Here is an 18,914-nt window from a genome sequence, read left to right on the forward strand (position 1 = left end):
AGTATCTCAAGGTTACTTTATACCCTTGAGACCCCATATTGAGACTCACTAATGAGATCTTTAATGAAGACACTTGAGGTTTTCTCAACCCTAACAGTCAACTTAACTCAAACCATTTAAGGAAACCAGTTGCCTTAAACCATTTAAGTTTTAAAACACATATATTTAAGTACTATGAACTTGAGTAATGTGCAATTATGCACTTATATTTAAGTAGTGTGAACTTAAATATAAGTGCATAACTGTTTAAGTTCACAGTACTCAAATGTATGTGTTTTAAAATTTAAATGGTTTAATGCAACTGGTTTCATAAATGGTTTGAGTTGAGTTAACTTTTAGGTTTTACAGTGTATAATAACAACAACACTGGGTCCTTTATAATGTAATTGCATTGTTTTAGGATTTGTTGTGGTAAGTCATTTGATTGTCACAAACAAAATAAAATGCATCAAAACAATTTTCATATAAATTTATTACGGCAGGATATGTAATGTGTGAACTCAACTTGATGAATTTAAATAATATCCAAGTATTTGAAGAATAATTATATTTTAATTTGCTGCTTGAATTTTGTATTGATACTATTGTGACTATTAATGTAAATATTTGCTGATATTATTGATATTTGCACTCAATTTGTACAGATTTTAATAAAAATATCAACACTGTATGTTTACGTGGTGTAAAAACACTGCCATTTGTAAACAAATACTGATTTTATTAAAAGATTTTGGCGCCCCCTGTTGGACAAAGTAATAAACTTTTAACACATTCATTGACCAAAATAATATGCAAACTATTTTTAATGTATATAGATACATACAATACAAAGTATAGGAATATTTCAATATATCAAACAAATATAATTATTTCAACAATGCAACGAGTTTACTTTCAATTTTTTACTTAGATCATGTTGTATCAAAATCAAGACACATAATAAAAATAAAGAAATAATTTGTTGTTCATCTTTTCTTCTGTGAAGTCTGTAGTACTTTCACGCCTATCCTCAGGAACATCAACAAACTGCAAGAAAATATAGGGGGGAAAAAAAACATAATTTAACAACCACAATATTGTTTTTCTCTGTGTTAAAAGAACATCATAAATATTTGATATATTTCACCAAAGTGTACTAGATTGAACAAAAACGGGAAACTATATATATATATTTAGTGTTCATGCCTCATTCCTGCCATGAGTCCAGCTGGCATAAACTTCCATGAACTTAGAAATCTCACTCCCATCACAACAGTCAGTGATCCAGAGGTGCCTATATAAACATACAAATATATATATAGTTTGTATCAAGTGTTAAGAGTAAGACGAAATGTGTCAAATAAAAAGAGAAAGACTTACCCAGTGAAACCCAGATATCTCTGCCATTTTTTGACATTTGATAGGCACCAACAAACGCTGCAACGCCAAACAGCAGCCCTGACACCAAAGACATGACGCTACCTGCACAGGTAAACCTCTGACCATATTAGGAAGTTCCTTTCACGTAAAAGTGTAACTATGTTAAAACGAGATTTTCCAGAAGGCGAGTTTTTCAAATCATTTAAAAACACATTTTATTTATATGCCAAGCTATATCCACACTTCTAGAAATTTGCTAAAATATATTAATTTGATTTTCATATTTTAAACTTTACATATCACCGCTGCTCGAAAGCTATTTAAACCGTTTAGCGGTTTGATGCACGAGGTCTTTACCTGCTTTAACATAACCGATAATCCCTCCTATCGTTATCAGAGCTGCATAACCGTAACCAAACCAATCTGTAGCCATATTTTTATGTTTGATTAATTCTCAAAACGTGTCGACTTTGAAAAACACCAATCGCGACTATTTTCACTGACTTCCTGATGCGATTTCATAATAAAAGTCCCACCGGTCAAATAAAAACAAACGATATAGTGAAACATTTTGTAATATTTAAAGAAAAATTAAGTCAAAGCATTTATATGAGCTTCGTTAATATAAAAATAAAAAAAAAAAACGTGTTTGTAGACATATTTTGAAAATGACACAAAATCATCAATCGTCATTTATTTTTCAAACAAATAGCCTCATATCTACTAGTAGTAAATCAAACCGTGTTTTCAGCATTAGGTCACTAGGCTGGTATTTAAATTGCTTTACTATTTTAAAACTTCACTAATAAATGTATGCCATAAAGGATAAGCACTCGAAACAAAACACCACCAAATATTTCAATAAAATTGTTTATTGCACTTTTTGTCTTTTTTTCTTTTTCCCTTGCTTTGTGGAGCTGGTTTCTTCCTCTACGATGACCTTGTCTGTGATTCTCACTCTTTTATTTTTGGCTGGTACAGGGGACTCTGCAACAGCTAATATGAGAAAAGAGACACATATATGTACCAGAATAAGAACTTCACAGATTGCTATACAATAGATAAACACCTCAAGAACATCACAAATACTCTCTATGGCATTTAGGCTGTGTTGTACATACTCTTTGAGGTTTCAGGCTGCTCCACAGCTGTCTCTTTCTCTTCACCAGGTATCCAGACAGAAAGACAGGTGAGTCTGGCAGTGGTGTTTACCTGACCAAGCAAAGATGGGGTCTCATGGTCCTATGGGGTAAAATATGAATCAAGCTTAAACCAATTAATGAGCTCAAACTGTTTAAACTCAATAATTCTTATAGGTTTATAACAGTACCTCAAGATTGAGTTTCCACATCTTGATGAATCCATCATTTGATGCCGTAACAAGGACACAGAAATCGTCTTTTGTGAAGCTTTCGATGGCTTTTATTCTATAGAGTTAAAAAAAAAACATTTGAATAAAACACAAATAAATATTCATGCTAATAAAGATGCTGGTTAAAAATGCAATTGTTGCGCTAGATGAAAAATGTTGTATTTTAATATTTAAATTATATTATAAGATACCTGTTCTCATGCGCCTTAAACTCGCACACACATTTCTGTGAGGTCACATCATAAACTCGCACACTTTCATCATCTCCTGCCACAGCCAACAGAGTGTTCTTAAAGAAAAATATGGAATATAAATTGATGTAAAACTTCTATTTATACACATATACAATATGCGCAACACAAAAATCTTTACCTTCAGAAACTTGAGGGAAGAAATTCGTTTTGGAAACTCTATGGTTCCAATGATCTTAGCAGACTCCATGGTGTAAATATCCACTCTGTTATTCACAACCACTGCATATTTATCTCCATCTGGTGACCACAACACTATATCTGCATCTGAAAACATGATTTTATTGCATTATTTTCATACATAAGACATGATGAAAATACAGAATATAAATAAATGATAGTTTGTATCTTACTTTGTTTAATATTCTTGATGAAGGCTGACCTTCCTTCAATTAGATTCCACGTTCTGCAGTTTGACAAATAAATCTCATTTAGATTATTTAGATATTAACCCATTTTAATCCCAGTAAATACCAGAACGTTTATTTTAGGTTGCCCAATCTGAGCAATGCATTTAATATTTTATATGATGGCACGTTAATAAAGTAAGATTACATTTTTACACTTACCGAAGAGTCTTGTCTGTTCCAACAGAAAGTGCAAGTTTTCCAGAAGGATGTACAGACAGTGAAGTGACTTGACCCCTAAAAACAAAGTTTAAACACTTTAATTGCATTTGGCAGATGCTTTTATCCAAAGCGACTTACAGTGCTTTACAAGGTATAAATTTTTATCAGTACACTTCGAATCCATGAGCTTTTGCGTTGTTAACACAATGCTTTATCACTGAGCTATATCTCTATTAGGGAATCGTCACAGGTTTCACGATTCGATTATTATGTCAATGATTCGACTGAATCTAATATCTCAATGCATCCTCAATTTTTAAATATTACTGCACAGGTATGTCTCCACACGTTTACTGTTGTAGGATGAAAACGGCGCTCATCCAGCGATATTTCTCTAGATTTTGTCCATAGCTGTATCCCTTCTAGCCACAACCATGATGTGGTAACATGTCACAATCCACATCCAGAAAATAGTTTGTTAATTTATTCATACTATAGATTAGGGTTGTTGAATATTATATTTTTACTATTCATAGCTATAATAATGTTAATGATTATTTCATTGATGCATAAAAACAAATGATTATTTAAAAACAGTGCTGTCTGTGTCTGTTTCTCTCTTTGAGGTGAGTGTGAATGCAGAAGACTGTGGCTCGATTTCCATCACCACGATTTTATGCACATTTTGAAGTATTGCATAATGGGGCGTACACACCAAAGCGAATTCAACAAGTAGATTGTGTGAGTAGATTACATTTAAAGTCAATCCATTCTCATCCGCAGTGCGATGAGAATATTCACCAATTTTTTCGCTTGAGCTGAATATTTTCTTGCACGTTTAGGGCAAGAAAATATTCAACTCAAGTGAAAAAATTGCATGACACGAAGTTAAATCACACAAGTGATCTAAAGCGAGAAACGCGATGCTTCGCGTTTGGTGTGTACACAGCATTAGAAACGAGTGATGGAAACGCCAAATTTCAAATAAATATCCCTTAATTTGCTAAATAGTTTTTATCTTCACTTGAAGAGTAAACATGAATAATGTGAGATGGAAACTCATTTGCCGATTAAATTCTGACGTAGCGAACATTAAGGGCGATTTATAGTCGTGCGTAGGTCCTACGGCGTAGCAGCGACGGCGTAGGTTCCGCGTCGGTTTTCATTTATACTTGTGCGTCGCTGTCCGCGTCGACGTGCAAACACCCGCGAAACCGCTGGTTGGCAGTAATCACGCGTGTATCCACAGTAGCAGCAGAAGTCGTCACAGAAGAAGAAGCTAAGCAAGTTAACCCACAAACGAAGACGAAATAGCAACTTGTTGTGTATAATTTGAGAAGACCAGCAATGATGGAAGTAAATAAACAGCAACTTATGTTTCAGTTTGAGTTAAATCACTCCTCAACTTGACTCATCTTTGTTTTCACCGTCTCAAACGGAAATACCTATGACGCAGTTTTTTTTACCTGACGGGAGGGGTTCTGGTGGACCAATCACAGCGCTTACGGTCCGCGTAGAGCCGACGCGCTGTTAGAAATTTTGTGAGGTGCGCGTCAAGCTACGCAGAGCTACGCACAGGCTACGGATAGCCTACGCCGTAGCTACGCCGTAGGACCTACGCACGACTATAAATCGCCCTTAAAACCTACGTGCCTGCATCAAAAAAAACTTTTTTTCCAATTGTAACTAAATGCACTCCTGTCTCCATTTTCGAAGCGTGCCTTGTTTTATTTACTGTTTGTTACCAATCCCACGTCATTCGATCAAACAACTTGATGTAAACGCACCTATTCCGCATTTCTTTTTTTGCAAATGAAAAAAAAATTCGCTTCACGTTTGGGTGGAATTGCAGCTAGTGTGAATGACACATTAAGGGCGCGTGCACACCAAAGCTTTTACGCCCGCGGCCAGCGCATGTTTTCAATTGTTTCCAATGGAAGCTCTGCGTTTTTCAAAAAGCTAGCCAGCAGCTAGCGGTTTTCTTCCCCGCTGAAAACCGGCGCTTGGCAGTTTTTCCGCGCTCAGCGCTGAGCGACGAGAGTTGAAAAACATTCAACTTTGGGTGAAAAGCTCCGCTCGTCAATGTGAGTTCTCAAGTGGCCGTCCAATCACAGTGGAGGAGGGGCAGGACATTACCACAGCACCCAACTGGCGGAAGTATCAGAGCTACCAAAGCGCTCAGCTGAAGAAAACTGGCGCTCAGCTGAAAAACAGCTGGCATTCAGCGTACTCTAGGCGTTTCAGCCGTGTTTAAGTGTTTTGGTGTGCACACCCCCTAAATGCGTCTCAAAGCGATACGTTGGTGCTAGAAGGGATACAGCTACAGAAAAAATCTATGGAGATCTCGCCAGAAGCGCTGTTTTTCATCCTAATCCTACTCCCAACATCTCGCGAGATTAGGATGTAGCTGTATCCCCTCTAGTCAGAACCCCACAACACACTGCTATTGTATGCACAGACATGTATAATTCAGTGCACGCACTTGTGAGCTTTGAAGGCTTTTAGACATTCCCATTTTTTGGTGCGCCACACACAAATGAGCCCATCTTCTCCTCCGCTGAGTAAATGGGATGAGCCGTAGAACTCCAGACAGGAGATTGTGCCTGTCAAAATATACACAGGGTTACAATTTGTTGCTTGAAAATCTTTTTTTCTTTCAGTGTACGAAACAAAGTAAGTAAAAAATGAAATGGTCACTTTGTTCCTACCGTTATGATGCAGCAAAGCTCCATGTTCAGTTTTTTTGCTCATGTCATAAAGTTGAATGGTTTCATCTTTGCTTCCAGTGGCGATGAAGCGATCGTTGGATGCGACTGCAGTTACTGAGGCTGTGTGTGCATGGTGCGTGAAGTTGGGTTCAGCTGTCCACTCCTAAAATACATGAAGGACAGATAAGTTTATGTAAAATAAGTAAATATCTCAGTTAGATGATGGTTACATTCAGTATAATGACCACTGCTGACAATGATGTTTAAATAAAAGAGAATTAAAGTAAAACACACAATCCTGCTAAAAACAATAACTGTTTACCATTAAAACGACTATGAAAATTTTGAGCTTTATCCCAGTAGGTTTTAGTGGTACCCTATTGGTTTAACATCTCACCGAATTAACCCAATTCATTACCAGTAGATATCAATAGAGACCATAGTTAAGTTAGTTTCTATTAAAACAACACCTCCATTATAACCAATAAACCCAGATTAGAATTTCGATGATGGTTTCGATCTACTATTCACTTACCTTTTCACTCGTGCACACTCGATATCCAAAGACTATCTGTTCATAACATCCCGCGACCAACTCAACACGATCCCCCATTATTTCTAAACCCACTGTTACTAAACTGACTAACTTTATTAAATATATTTAATATCGCTGATATTGTATAAAAGTTATACTAAAATATAGCAACGTGTGTTAGCCATGTGAGTACAAACGAAACGCCCACCGGAAGTAATGAATTTCATAATAAGTGTCCTTGTCGTAATAAAAGCCTCTTGGCGTATCGTCAAAAATAATTTTTTTTAAATGAGCCCTACACAAAAATGTGTGAACATTGCAACGTCAGTTTGTTTTTCTTTTTATGTATGACTACGTTAAGTGCAAATTCATGTATAATGCATTTATGTCGCCACACTTCCCAGGACCTTAAAGGGGTCATATTATGAATTTTTTTTTAAAATGTAAGATAAGTCTTTCGTGTCTCCAGATTGCGTATGTGAAGGTTTAGCTCAAAATATCATACAGATAATTATTATATAGCATGTTAAAATTGCCACTTTGTAGGTGCGAGCAAAAATGTGCCGTTTTGGGTTTCCTTTAAAATGCAAATGAGCTCATGAAATGCAAACACTGATCACATTGATGATGATTTGTTGAAATTAAAACTCAATTGTGCTGTCAATGATTTTTTTTAATCTTTCTCTCTGTACTAAATGGCAGTGCAATGGTTGTATAGTGCAAATTAAGGGGCAGTATTATTGCAATAAGACACTGTACCTATGTCACAAAACAGGCAAAATCTGAATGACAAATTTTTCACATGCTTGCAAAGAAAACAAAATTGCTAGGTTGTTATTTTTCACGTTTTCTAGGTTTATAGAAGCACTGGGGCCCAATTATAGTACTCAAACATGGAAAAAAGTCTGATTTTGAGACTATAACCCCTTTAAGAAAATCAGGTTTGTTTATATTAACAAGAAAAACATAACAGTTGTACCTCATTTTTTTGTTTTTGTTTAAAATGATGCTCAAACTTCCAAATATAGAAAATTTTCATAAACCTAGTTATCGCAGGGAGCTATTTGGTAATTTTCTGTTTGCTTTTTTATGTAATATACTTCTTTTATATACCCGCAGACAACCATAACATATAAGTGAGCTGATTGAACTTTTAAGTGTGAGCAGTGCAGTTCTGTAAAAACATTGATGTTTGTTTTAAAATAAAAACTACTTAAAAACAGCATGTGTAGTTTTCAGGAAACCTATTTAAACCTGTTTATAAAGAGATATTATTGGATTTCCATTTGGTGATGTTAGTTGTTCAGATACTATACACTGCAAATTTAAGTGATTCTTCACAAAGGGACACACAAAAAAAGTAGTTTTTTCCATAGGTAAATTAATATAATTCAATCAAAATACATATACATACATAAAATCATTCAAAAAATATTAAAATGAGGGAAATACTATGACACTTATTACACTCCTGTTTTAAAAGTGAATTAATCAAATTTCTTGCGCACGATGACGTGTGAAATTAGTGACGTCTACGAAATCATCTGCCGTCTATCGATGTTAGTGCCATGCATGTAAACCTTTTAAATGCACATGAAACATGATCAGGAAAATATGCTCTCTTTGAAAATAGATGACGTGTGGGGGTTAAAGGGAGATCAGATGAGAAATACATGATTTTCAACCTGAGATTCAAAAGACGTCACCTCATAACCGAGGCATTGCTTACAGTAGTAAAGTTCCTACATCTTCTCAAGGGACCCGAGAAGCAGCACTTACACTGATTTTGCAGTTGTGCACTGGACAACATGGCTTCCACTAACAGGAGATAGGCTGCGAGCTTAACCTGAGACAATGTTGATCATCAAACAAAGCATCAGGTAAAAGCTATTGCGTAGTCCAATGTCAAATGGCCAACATAAAAGTTTGATATTAGGGTCTCTTGGTGAGGAGACAAGGGCCAATTAAACCTTTATAAGACTTTATAAAAATCTCTTATGTTCTTCTTATTTTTGTTTGGTAGTGAAATAAAGTTCGTCTTAGCCAAGTTTTCCGCTCAAATGTTAATATTTTGAAACAGAGTGCTGATGGCACATCCACATTCTGTCAGGTTGGGCGATTGCTGCTGACAAAGTTATAGACCAGAAACCGAGAGGTTCCACAGTAATGTGTGGCAAAGAGTTTTCCATCAGGCGTGGGGTCCGAGAAGGCGATTTCATCTTTACTGAGATGAGACCCGTAGATGAAATTATTCCTGGAGAAGAAAAACAGAAAAACATTAATGTCTGCATTTTAATGGGATTTATTTTGATGCTTTAAATGTGTCAGCTGAATCCCATACATATATATATATAATGCATTATCAGCAAATGGACTGTATGTTGTTAAAGTTTGGTAACCACAGCAAACCTGTTAGTATTTGACCTTTACATGATTTATCTCCTAAAGAGTATAATGCAATTTTAAGACATAAAACATAGTTTTGATCATGCATTTTAGTGCATTTTAATGACATAAAATTATAAGGCAACTACACAGTATTTGTGTTCACCTAAACCACAGTTTGAATCCTTAACTAGCACTGTCCTGTAAGCGGGACAACCTGAGTTTACTTTAATATTTTGCATATAAATTTTAATCTATCACAACAAACTATATATCATTGGAAATGTCTAAGAATGTAGATTTCATATTTCAAAACATTTTAGCAGTGTAATATAAATAATAAAACAGTGACAGTAATTATTTAATTTGTGACAAGAGTATGCAGCAAATCATGACACCTAGTGGCCAATGTTGGTAAAACCACTAAAAGTGTAACAAAACTCAATTTTTGTGATAATTTTATGTATAAAATATATACTTTATTGCATTATTATTTATTTTCATACAATAAATGCAAACTGCTATAACAAATTTTTATTTAACATTTGTACCTACAGACACAAACTGCCAGAGTTATATTAATTTGAAGGTGTACATCACCTTTTCAAAAAAAAAAAAAGGCTGTGCCAGTTAAGGGGTAAGTTTTGATGACTTTTAGGGGCAGTCTAATCCAGGCCTAGCCCTTAGTTAATTTAGGACATTTAGGTAGTTTTTACAAACATACCTTAGAAAAAACATTACTGATGTGCATTTTGAGACAGAAGGATGGCACTAATATGTTAAGATATGTCAGTGGAAGATATTTCTAAACTGAACCAGCTTAAACATACATTTTAGTCTGAGACTAGGATAAGCCATGTCCAGAAAACGGTGCCTTTAAGTAAATTATGACAAGGAAACAAAGTTTAAATTCAACTCGGTCACCCTTAGTTTACAGAGAATTTTAAATATATGACAATAGGGCTGTCACAATGATTAAATAATCATCTTATCGCAATTGTTTGACCTCATCGCGATGATTACAGATCACCGCAATGATTGCACATCTCTCTAAAAAACACAAGAGGGAGCTCCAGTGCCTGTATAAACGAGACCTTATCAGATTACTTATATGTGTTATGTGTATTAATATTTACTGCCAGGTAAACCTTGCAAAGATTTAATTTAAATAAAATTTTATAAACAAAGAAAAAATGTATGAGAATTAAATGTCAAAGCAATAAAATAGGCAATTCTTGTTTATAATCGTCAAAGCCCCAAAACAGGCAATTAATCGTCATAATTGTTAGGGCTGGAAAAAAATCGATTTTTCGATTAATCGATTTTTAAAACGTGGTCTCAAAGAGCAGAATCGATTTTTTTCATATTTATTTCCGCAAACATTGAATGGAGGAATGGAAGCATTTTAGATTTTGCAAGCAAGACGTGTTGTGGCTTTTAATTTCTTTATATTAATTACCCACTTGTAAACTGCTGTTCACTGTTCTTTTTTTATTAATATAGTATTTGTATTAAATCTATATTCATTGAGTTGAATCGAGAATCGAGTATAAAAACCTACCTGAGAACCAGAATCGAAAATTTAATCGAGAATTGGAATCGAATCGATTTGATAGCTTGTGAATCGAAATCGAATCGATCTGGAACATCTGAATCGATACCCAGCCCTAATAATCGTCACAATTTATTAAAATGTCATAATCGTGACAGCCCTAACAATATCTGTTTTTCTCAGATTCACAGTAGCCATCAAAATCACAGATTTCAGCTCTACCTGAGGCACTCGATCATGCGTGAGGCGATTCCTCTCCTTCTCATCATACTGAAGACCCAGATGCGACTGATACCACAGAGCGCTGGTTCAGGAACTGTAGAGCAGCACCAGGCCCTCTGACGCTCGTACATGACCTTCTCTCCTTCTGAACCCTCAGGTACAGACTCCTCTATAACCCTGTAGCCCTGCGCACATCAGCCAGACAAAAAATGTAGAATAAGACGCACACACCATCATTAGAAAAGAGACACTCCTTGAAACATCTGCATTTTTAGCTGACCTCCTGAATGTGCTCCGCAATGAGGCAGCCTCCTACTTTCTTATCATTTGAAATGAAGAGGAATGTTTTGGTCTGCGAAGGGACCTTGGTCTCCGCCTGGTGAAAACCCAAGTCGTTGTCCACCATTTCTCTAATCTCCTCAACCTACGGACCAACGAAAAACAGAATGAATATGTAACCAAAGCCATTAAAGATTCTTTAAATGTGAAGCTCAAGTAAAAGCAAGCACCTTTTTTAATGCATATTTGGGATCATCTGGCAGAACGAGAATAATTTTGCCATCTGGATACTCTCCCAGAATCCTCTCCTTCTTCCAGCCCTGGAATAGATAAAAGGTGACTTATTCCTCATCTGAGCATAAAATATGTACTTGACAAGAACCATTTTTGAACATCGTACTAATAAATATGAGGACTTAGCACTGACGCACCACATATTTGACAGCGCTGATGAACTGATTGTGAAAGAGGAGGTGTTGTGATTCGTCTTCTGGGCTGCTCGGTGAGTACAGCATCCCACATATGTTACAAGTGACAGCACCGAACGCCTTCTGACCAGCATCCTGATAACAAAAAACACACAGCGTGAGCCCCACTAATCCAGTATAATCCACCATAAATGTTTCATGTTGGAAGTGTTTCATTAACATTCCGATATTTTCTGGATTTAATAAACTTATTGTTATTAGTTTTTTGAGGAAATCATTCCAGGATTTTCCTCCACTTTAGGGGACCTTAAAGAGTTTACAGTCCACTAAAGTCCACTATACGGAGAAAAATCCTGGAATCAGGGTTCCCAAACCTTAGTTTACTTTAAATTCAAGGACCTTTCAAGGACTTTTCAGGTTCAATACCCTCAAATTCAAGGACTAAGTGGAGACACATTTCAAGTGAGAGCAAGGTAACATCGTGTTACCTTTAAAGATACATTGTTACAGTTCCCTTTCAAGGGAACTCACGCTGCGTCACTGCGGTGACACTTTGGGGACGCCTCCAGGGGTAAGTGCGTCTGAATGTGTATATCAAATTCAACCAATGGTGAGGCTTAACGAAATAGACCTAAAAGAGGAACTATATTGTTTGGCGGAAAAGCACTTTTGGGAGTACTTCAACTCGCCTGAAAAATCCGTTCCCCTTCTCCCTCTCATAATGGGAGAGGGAGGGTGTTACTGCGCCGAGTCGAAGTACTCCCAAAAGTGCTATTACGCCATACAATATAGTTCCTCTTTTAAATCCGCTTAGAAAAGCGCTATGTTTTATTTTGTGCCGCCATACTTGCTTGTATAACTACTTGTCTTAAATAGGAAAAACGTTGATGTGTTTGGTCACTTCTAACTTTATCTCTGTTTGGTACCATTGAATGAATGGGGCTAAGCTAAATGCTATCGAAGTGTCGCAGCGCGCTCCAGCGCTTACGTGCACGCACTAAGATGATAGAGGGATGTATCAACTCTTCTTAGTTAAGGTAATAATATAGTTTAATATGGAAAATGGATAGACTATTCCTTTAAAGTGACCAGTTTAGCATGTGTGATAAAAAAAGGTCTAAAATTTTTATGATATTATCCTACACTTTTTTTTCCAGAAAACTTTTTGCATAAAATAGATTCAAGCACTTTCAATGACCTGTATCTATGTATGTAAATTTAAAAAACTTCCCAGGGCCTTCATTCCCCCCCCCAAGATTCACAAACTTTCAAGGATTTCAAGGACCCGTGGGAATTCTGTGAAATGTTTTCCTCAAAAAACTTAATTTCTTCTCGACTGAACAAAGAAAGAAATAAACATCTTGGATGACATGGGGGTGTGTAAACTATCGTGACTTTTTAATGAAAGTGAAATATTCCTTTAACCTATGAATTAACTTAATAATAACCTATTAATCTGTGAATAAAATTAAAAGACAATGATTTCACTTACATTGCTGGATTGTGCCGGTGTATTTGTAGGTTTTGAACCATTTTTGACCTCTTTCTTGTCTGCGCCTGGTTCAACAGCTAAATTTCCCCTGAAATCACAGCAAGAAAAGCTTGAGCCCATGTATAATAAACAGTATAAATAAACTACGGTTTATACGTTTCCAGATTTATAACTATAAAAACTACAAGACAACCGAAGATCCTTATGAGGATACCATTCCCATAGCACATACAGATAACTAGTATAACTGTTCATACCCGTTGTCGCTTTCTGTTTGCATCTTTTGGAGAGGTTCTTGTTGGGGCGAGGGTTTTGGTTTACCATCTATGGACAAAAGGAAGTTGAAATAGGACACACGTTATAACATAAATAAAATTTTAGCATCATGGCATTTATTTAATGCTAAAAATATTGTCATCAAGAGTTAGTGGCTTACATGAAATAAACACTGATCTTTACCTGGAGTAGTGAGAGGACATGACTTTTTTTCCACTGATGGCTTAGGTTCCCCTTTAGTAGATAAAGACGATTGCTCTGGTTTGACCTGTGAGAGAACAATGCATTTATTTTAAACTTATTTAGATTGATGCTTCCCAATTTGAAAGCTGTGCCCTCCGAAGGCTGCATTCCAGGGCCGATTGCATCAGAGCAGCATGACTGAAAATTGGTAAGTCCATTAAAAACAGGCCTTAAAAGTTCTTCTAAGGATCAAGCCTTAAAGGCGGGGTGCATGATTTTTGAAAAACACTTTGGAAAAAGGAGTTGAGGCGAGTTTCAAAACACACTTGTAGCCAATCTTTCAAAGATCATGCACCCCACCTTTAACTCTTTCACCGCCATTGACGAGATATCTCGTCAATTAAGAGAAAACGCTTCCCCGCCAATAACGAGATTTTCCGCCTTCCGCAATACCGCTATTATCCACCAGGTGGCACCCTTCCGCAACTTTTTAAACCCGGAAGTATGCCCTATGGCAAGTGGCTGCATGTCCGTGTCTGTTTTAAAGATCGCTCTGAATGGGATCTCTATGAAAAGTCCGTCACAAATATGGAATTATTTTTGCTTTTTGCTCAAAATGTGGGGTTTTTGCAGAAACCTACCCATATTCAAAAGCTGATTACAAAAGAACCACTAAAGGTAGGATGAAACGGTTTTTTTTTTGTTTGAAAGCAGAGGGTCTCTTCTTTCATTTGGTATATTGTATGTTTATATATTTAAAGAAGAAAATTTTCTGGAAGGCATTAAACTTTGGTGAAAATCATGAAAAACGCTGGCGCTGGCTGGCAACTTTTTTTAAAAACGCTGGCGGTGAAAGAGTTGAAGGCAGGGTGCATTATTTTTGAAAAGCACTTCGGGAGTCGGGCTGAGTACCAAAACACACTTGTAGCTAATCTGCAGTAAGGTGCATGTCTACTGTCTACTAATCCACATCGTTGCCTGGGTTGCATGTGTGGGGCGGGTCTATCAAAAAATGGTCAAGATTCTATTGGGGTAGGGGCGTGTTTGTCTAGGTGATTTCAAATGTCAACATTGGCTTTCAGAGACCATGCACCCCACCTTTAATCATTTTATTTACACAATTTCCATTGAAATTCAACACAAACTTTTGGTGATTTACCTCATTGTTGGGCGTCGCTGGTTTATTTGTCTCTTCTTCAAGACCGTCAAGCTCAAAATCGTCTGGTGAATACTTAGGTCTTGGGGTGTAGGGTTTATAGTCCACCACTGGTTTGGGCTTTGGGCTGGTGATTCCATTAGGCATGGGTGGTGCCTGGGCAGGGAGAGCCCGTCTGGGTTCATTCGAGCCCACTTTGGGCACACTCTCTGGGACAGGGTGTTGAGCAGGGGTGGCGGCCTGGGCAGGTGAAACAGAAACAGAGCCGTCCTCCTCTTTAGGGGAGCCCGCTTGACTCAACTGGTCGGTCTTGAGCTTCTTAACACGAGTCCAGGTGAGCTTTTCCCGCTGTAGTTCCACCTGCCTCAGCTTCTGAAAGCGGGTGAGTTTCTTCTTCTCCTGCGTTTTGAGGGGCAATGAAACCTGGCTGAGGAAAAAACGTTTCTTGGGTGTGCTATCCTCGAGCATGGGTTCAACGTTCCCCTCGCTGGGAGTTTCGGGAGGATCGTTGCTGTTGGAGACCGTTGGCGACATCACTTCCTCTGTTTCATCTTTGGTTTCACTTACCTCCACAGACTGGCTCGCCTCCGATCGAGGCTCACTTTGCTCAAGTTTCTCATCTGAAGCTGCAGGGGCATCAGAGGCGATATCATCTGCGATTTCCTCACAAAGCGCAAGGAGGTTGAGCTGTCGAGGAGGGGCTTTCTTGGCGGCAGCCGCCTTCTCCTCTGCCAGGGCGGCCAGACGTGCCTTTGTACGAGCCTGCGGGTTCATCGCTTGCTTTTTAGGAGGCCCTCCCTGTGTTGAGTCTGTTGAACTTTCCTGGGGCAAAGAAGGAGAGGAAAGAACCTCCTTAGTAATCACAGCTTCGTTTGTTTCCTCGCTTGGTGTTACATCTTTAACATTGGATGGTGACTGATCATCCTTGACTTTTTCGCTCGTCGCAACAGAATCAACCTCTGAATCCTCATAGGTTTCGATCTCTACAACACAATGTTCAATCTCAATTTCATCATCCAGAATCGCACCGGAGTCCTCGAGAAAGTCTTTCGCCACATCAGATATTTCTGTACTCTGCACCCTGTCCGGCAAGGAGCAAGTATTCACCACCTCTAACTCACCCATGTCCGAAATGTTTTTACTAGTAAACGTGTGTTTTGTGATGCTAGTCTCCTGGATGACTTTGAAAACAGCCTCTAGAGGTGGAGGAGATCCGGTCATCACGTCTACTTTTGCATCCAAACTCACTGTAATTTTCTCGATAGGATCTGCTGACAGTTCCTTTGGCTCTTCAAGTGACACTTTGCATGGGAAACTGTCATGAAGTACTGACTGAAGATCAGTTACGTTGGCCACGTTGGTTTTCTCAGGTTGGGGTAATGTGATCTCCTCACTTTCAAAGTCGAGAAATCGTCCATAGTTGTGCTCTATTTGTATAGGAAAAAAGGCCGCGGTTACAGTTTTAATGGTTTCGGAAATGGTGGGTTTGTCTCGTTTCACTCTCGAGACGTATTTCTTGGTTCCTTTTTTCAGGACAGTCAGATTATGAGATGGTTTATCTCCTAGTTTCTCAAAGTCTTTACAACCTTGTTCTTTATGATTGGCTGTATCAGATGCTTTCCGTCGTTTTCCTCTCGCACCCTTTTTCTGTACCGTTTTTAGTCGGGAGGACCGACGAAGAGCCTTTCCATTTTCTTCCCTCGACTGTGGCACATGTTTCTGTTTAGACACATTCGTTTCAACAACTTTGCTTTTCGGAGGTCTTCCCCTTAAACGTTTCTTAGGGATTTGAGATATCGGTGCAGGTTCATCAGATGCTGCAGGGCTTTCCTCCATCCTCGTCTTCTTAGCTTCAGGTTCACAAGACAACATTTTTATTTTCTGATCGGGCATCCTAAAGAAAAAAAAACTGAAAGTTATATATGCGATTGCACATATATACACAATAAAGCATGCAAGGAAATATTTGCTTTAAGGCATGCAGAGATTAATGTTAATGCAAATAATACTAGACTGGGCTTATATTTAGTCATAAGAAACAATGAATATAATGCAAATTATAATTGTAATACTAATACCCAGCCTTAAAAGAACAGACTTCCTAAGACAAAAGCTCAAGTTTGTCGCAATTAATTTATATTAAACTTAATATTATACGTAATAAATGATTTTGTATTTATAGGACATTGTATATTCTATATCCACAAAGCGTTTAATAAAGTCACGTGTATTAATAAACCAATAAAATGATGAGATCTCAAGTGTCAACATGCCAAGAGCTGAAGTCTCAGATGACAACTCTGAACTGAACATGTCTCATTTATTCCCATTAGTACAGTATAAACTGATTAGAGTGACAAAGTAAGCCAATTTCCCACCAAAACATACATTAAATCTAATTTTATTTGACTGTTACAGTAACAGTCAAGCGACTAATCTCTCTCTACTCTGACGTCGACTAGAAAGTTAGCAGAGCTGGCTAGCACTGCTAGCTGGCTCTTTAAAAAGCTCCCGACACCCCTTGTCCTTAACTGCATATATTAAATTAATAAATGACATTTTAATACAACTGTTATTATAATTGGAAATAAATCAGAAATAATACAGTACGGTGCCAAACTTACTTATCTTTTCCTGTTTCTGAACAACAGCTGTTTTCCGCTGTGTGAAGCAAAGTTTAGCCTAACTTCCGGTGCGCATGCGCAGTTGGGTTTGTTTAGTCTGTGACTGATTGAGCGACACCTGCTGGTCTGGAAAATCACTATTTTTCACCTCAAGTTTTTTTCTACTTCCAAAAAGCAGCATTCTTTTTCTTTACAGTAAACGTAATAAACGTTGTTAGTTTAGTTATTTTGTCTTTGATTCGTATATTATTTTTATCACTTACAAAAATGTTTTGTTATCTGCATTGATACTTTGAGAAAATTGTGTGTAAAACAATCTTACCTGAAATAAAACTTTACAAATCAAACGTGTACAAAATGACTTTCTGTCAAAAAAATATTTTTAATCCGACATGCTAACTTCCGTTTGCGGCCACTGGATGGCAGTCATACGCATGCGCTTGCTCATATGAGTTCCCAGAAGCCCCTGCGAGGCGCGCAATGCGAATGTTTTTATAATAGACACGAATTGACAGTTTCTCTTTTTAATATGTATATATCTGTTTATACGTCTGTACATGTAGCAAATTATCTCGCAGCCGAATGACTATATACTGTATCACCTCCCGTCTTTTTGGACAATTTTAACGGAGTTTCCTTTCACCAGAAGTAAAAAATAACAGAGCTGCGCCTGGATTTTCTATCAGTCCGTGAGTTGTTTATGAGATGTGAATGTCATATTGTATGTGTAGAGTTTAGGTGGTTATCACAGGTGTGCTGTTTGGAGTAGATCAGACTAAAGTCTGATTCACTAGACAAGGATGAGTGTTTCAGATCTGAGTGCATCCAGTACACCTTCAGACTCCAGAGACAGACTCCAGGATCTGTTGAATGCTGTGAAGGAATTTCATGAATCCACACTGCAAGGTATAGAGTTTAAACTCCTAATAACAAAAGTGTTTGATAAAATTATGTTTAGTTAGTGTTAGTTCTTTATATATATATACACCATATATTTAAGTTATTTGATGCTTTCATATTAATTGCATGAACCCATGCTATGTTTAGAATTACAGGCAAAAATAAGCAAACTAAAGAAAGAGCGATGTTTGTAAGTATAAGATCTTTTTACACACAGTACAGTTTCCCATCTTTTATTGTCATATTGGTGGTACAATGAAATTCTTATGTAACCCTGTCTGTGAAAACCCAGCTAAAGTCATTACAGTTTTCTACATAAAATCCTCTTGTATAATGTAAGAACATTCGGTAAAAAATATTATCTTGATATATTTAATATTGACTGAGTAAGGTCATGTCAAAGATTGAAATCAATGTGAAATTGATCACACGTTTATACTCATAATTCGAGTATGAGAGTTAGGGATGCTAAACAATTAATCGCGATTAATCGTTAGCAGAATAAAAGTTTTTGTTTACATCACATATGTGTGTAAACTGTGTATAATAAATATGTATATATATAAATATGAACACATTCATGTATAATTTTAAGATTTTTTTATATATTAAGTATTTATATT

General features: G+C 37.1%; 4 protein-coding genes across 4 annotated transcripts in view; 1 reads left to right on the plus strand and 3 right to left on the minus strand.

The window, feature by feature from the left end:
* Positions 1-333: 333 nt before the first annotated feature.
* tmem14cb (transmembrane protein 14Cb) lies at positions 334-1,910 on the minus strand. The gene is made up of 4 exons (XM_073813118.1): positions 1,717-1,910; positions 1,360-1,461; positions 1,186-1,273; positions 334-1,026 (listed from the first exon to the last, which is right to left on the minus strand). The coding sequence occupies exons 1-4, from the start codon at positions 1,790-1,792 to the stop codon at positions 966-968; spliced, it is 327 nt and encodes a 108-aa protein (XP_073669219.1). The 5' UTR covers positions 1,793-1,910; the 3' UTR covers positions 334-965.
* A 255-nt stretch (positions 1,911-2,165) lies between these two features.
* On the minus strand, positions 2,166-7,018 carry pak1ip1 (PAK1 interacting protein 1). The gene is made up of 10 exons (XM_065258708.2): positions 6,795-7,018; positions 6,260-6,422; positions 6,034-6,154; positions 3,552-3,626; positions 3,336-3,388; positions 3,104-3,249; positions 2,923-3,020; positions 2,690-2,786; positions 2,481-2,601; positions 2,166-2,355 (listed from the first exon to the last, which is right to left on the minus strand). Exons 1-10 carry the CDS (start codon positions 6,870-6,872, stop codon positions 2,231-2,233), a joined length of 1,077 nt encoding a protein of 358 aa, XP_065114780.1. The 5' UTR covers positions 6,873-7,018; the 3' UTR covers positions 2,166-2,230.
* A 1,153-nt stretch (positions 7,019-8,171) lies between these two features.
* Positions 8,172-17,477, minus strand: esco1 (establishment of sister chromatid cohesion N-acetyltransferase 1). Its single transcript, XM_065258670.1, has 10 exons — positions 17,392-17,477; positions 14,771-16,661; positions 13,612-13,696; positions 13,410-13,476; positions 13,153-13,240; positions 11,664-11,795; positions 11,463-11,552; positions 11,234-11,377; positions 10,954-11,138; positions 8,172-9,048 (listed from the first exon to the last, which is right to left on the minus strand). Exons 2-10 carry the CDS (start codon positions 16,658-16,660, stop codon positions 8,901-8,903), a joined length of 2,829 nt encoding a protein of 942 aa, XP_065114742.1. The 5' UTR covers position 16,661; positions 17,392-17,477; the 3' UTR covers positions 8,172-8,900.
* Positions 17,478-17,990: 513 nt separating this feature from the next.
* The window catches only part of rbbp8 (retinoblastoma binding protein 8), an 8,748-nt gene continuing 7,824 nt past the window's right edge, over positions 17,991-18,914 (plus strand). The window contains exons 1-2 of the mRNA XM_065258675.1: positions 17,991-18,297; positions 18,439-18,481. Of these exons, the coding sequence (XP_065114747.1) occupies positions 18,192-18,297; positions 18,439-18,481 (149 nt within the window). The 5' untranslated portion in view covers positions 17,991-18,191. The remainder of the gene's footprint in view (positions 18,298-18,438; positions 18,482-18,914) is intronic.

Source organism: Paramisgurnus dabryanus, chromosome 22 (genome assembly GCF_030506205.2).
Source record: "Paramisgurnus dabryanus chromosome 22, PD_genome_1.1, whole genome shotgun sequence".
Taxonomy (NCBI): Eukaryota; Metazoa; Chordata; class Actinopteri; order Cypriniformes; family Cobitidae; genus Paramisgurnus; species Paramisgurnus dabryanus.

Coding starts and splice junctions, on each gene's coding strand:
- tmem14cb (XM_073813118.1), bottom strand. CDS start 1,792: ATGGCTACAGATTGGTTTGGTTACGGTTATGCAGCTCTGATAACGATA. Junction 1,274..1,359: donor AGATATCTGGGTTTCACTGG/GTAAGTCTTTCT, acceptor ATGTTTATATAG/GCACCTCTGGATCACTGACT. Junction 1,027..1,185: donor GGACTCATGGCAGGAATGAG/GCATGAACACTA, acceptor ATTTTCTTGCAG/TTTGTTGATGTTCCTGAGGA.
- pak1ip1 (XM_065258708.2), bottom strand. CDS start 6,872: ATGGGGGATCGTGTTGAGTTGGTCGCGGGATGTTATGAACAGATAGTC. Junction 3,250..3,335: donor CATCAAGAATATTAAACAAA/GTAAGATACAAA, acceptor TCATGTTTTCAG/ATGCAGATATAGTGTTGTGG. Junction 2,787..2,922: donor TTTAAGGCGCATGAGAACAG/GTATCTTATAAT, acceptor TTAACTCTATAG/AATAAAAGCCATCGAAAGCT.
- esco1 (XM_065258670.1), bottom strand. CDS start 16,660: ATGCCCGATCAGAAAATAAAAATGTTGTCTTGTGAACCTGAAGCTAAG. Junction 11,553..11,663: donor TCAGCGCTGTCAAATATGTG/GTGCGTCAGTGC, acceptor TATCTATTCCAG/GGCTGGAAGAAGGAGAGGAT. Junction 11,139..11,233: donor TTGCGGAGCACATTCAGGAG/GTCAGCTAAAAA, acceptor TGATGTGCGCAG/GGCTACAGGGTTATAGAGGA.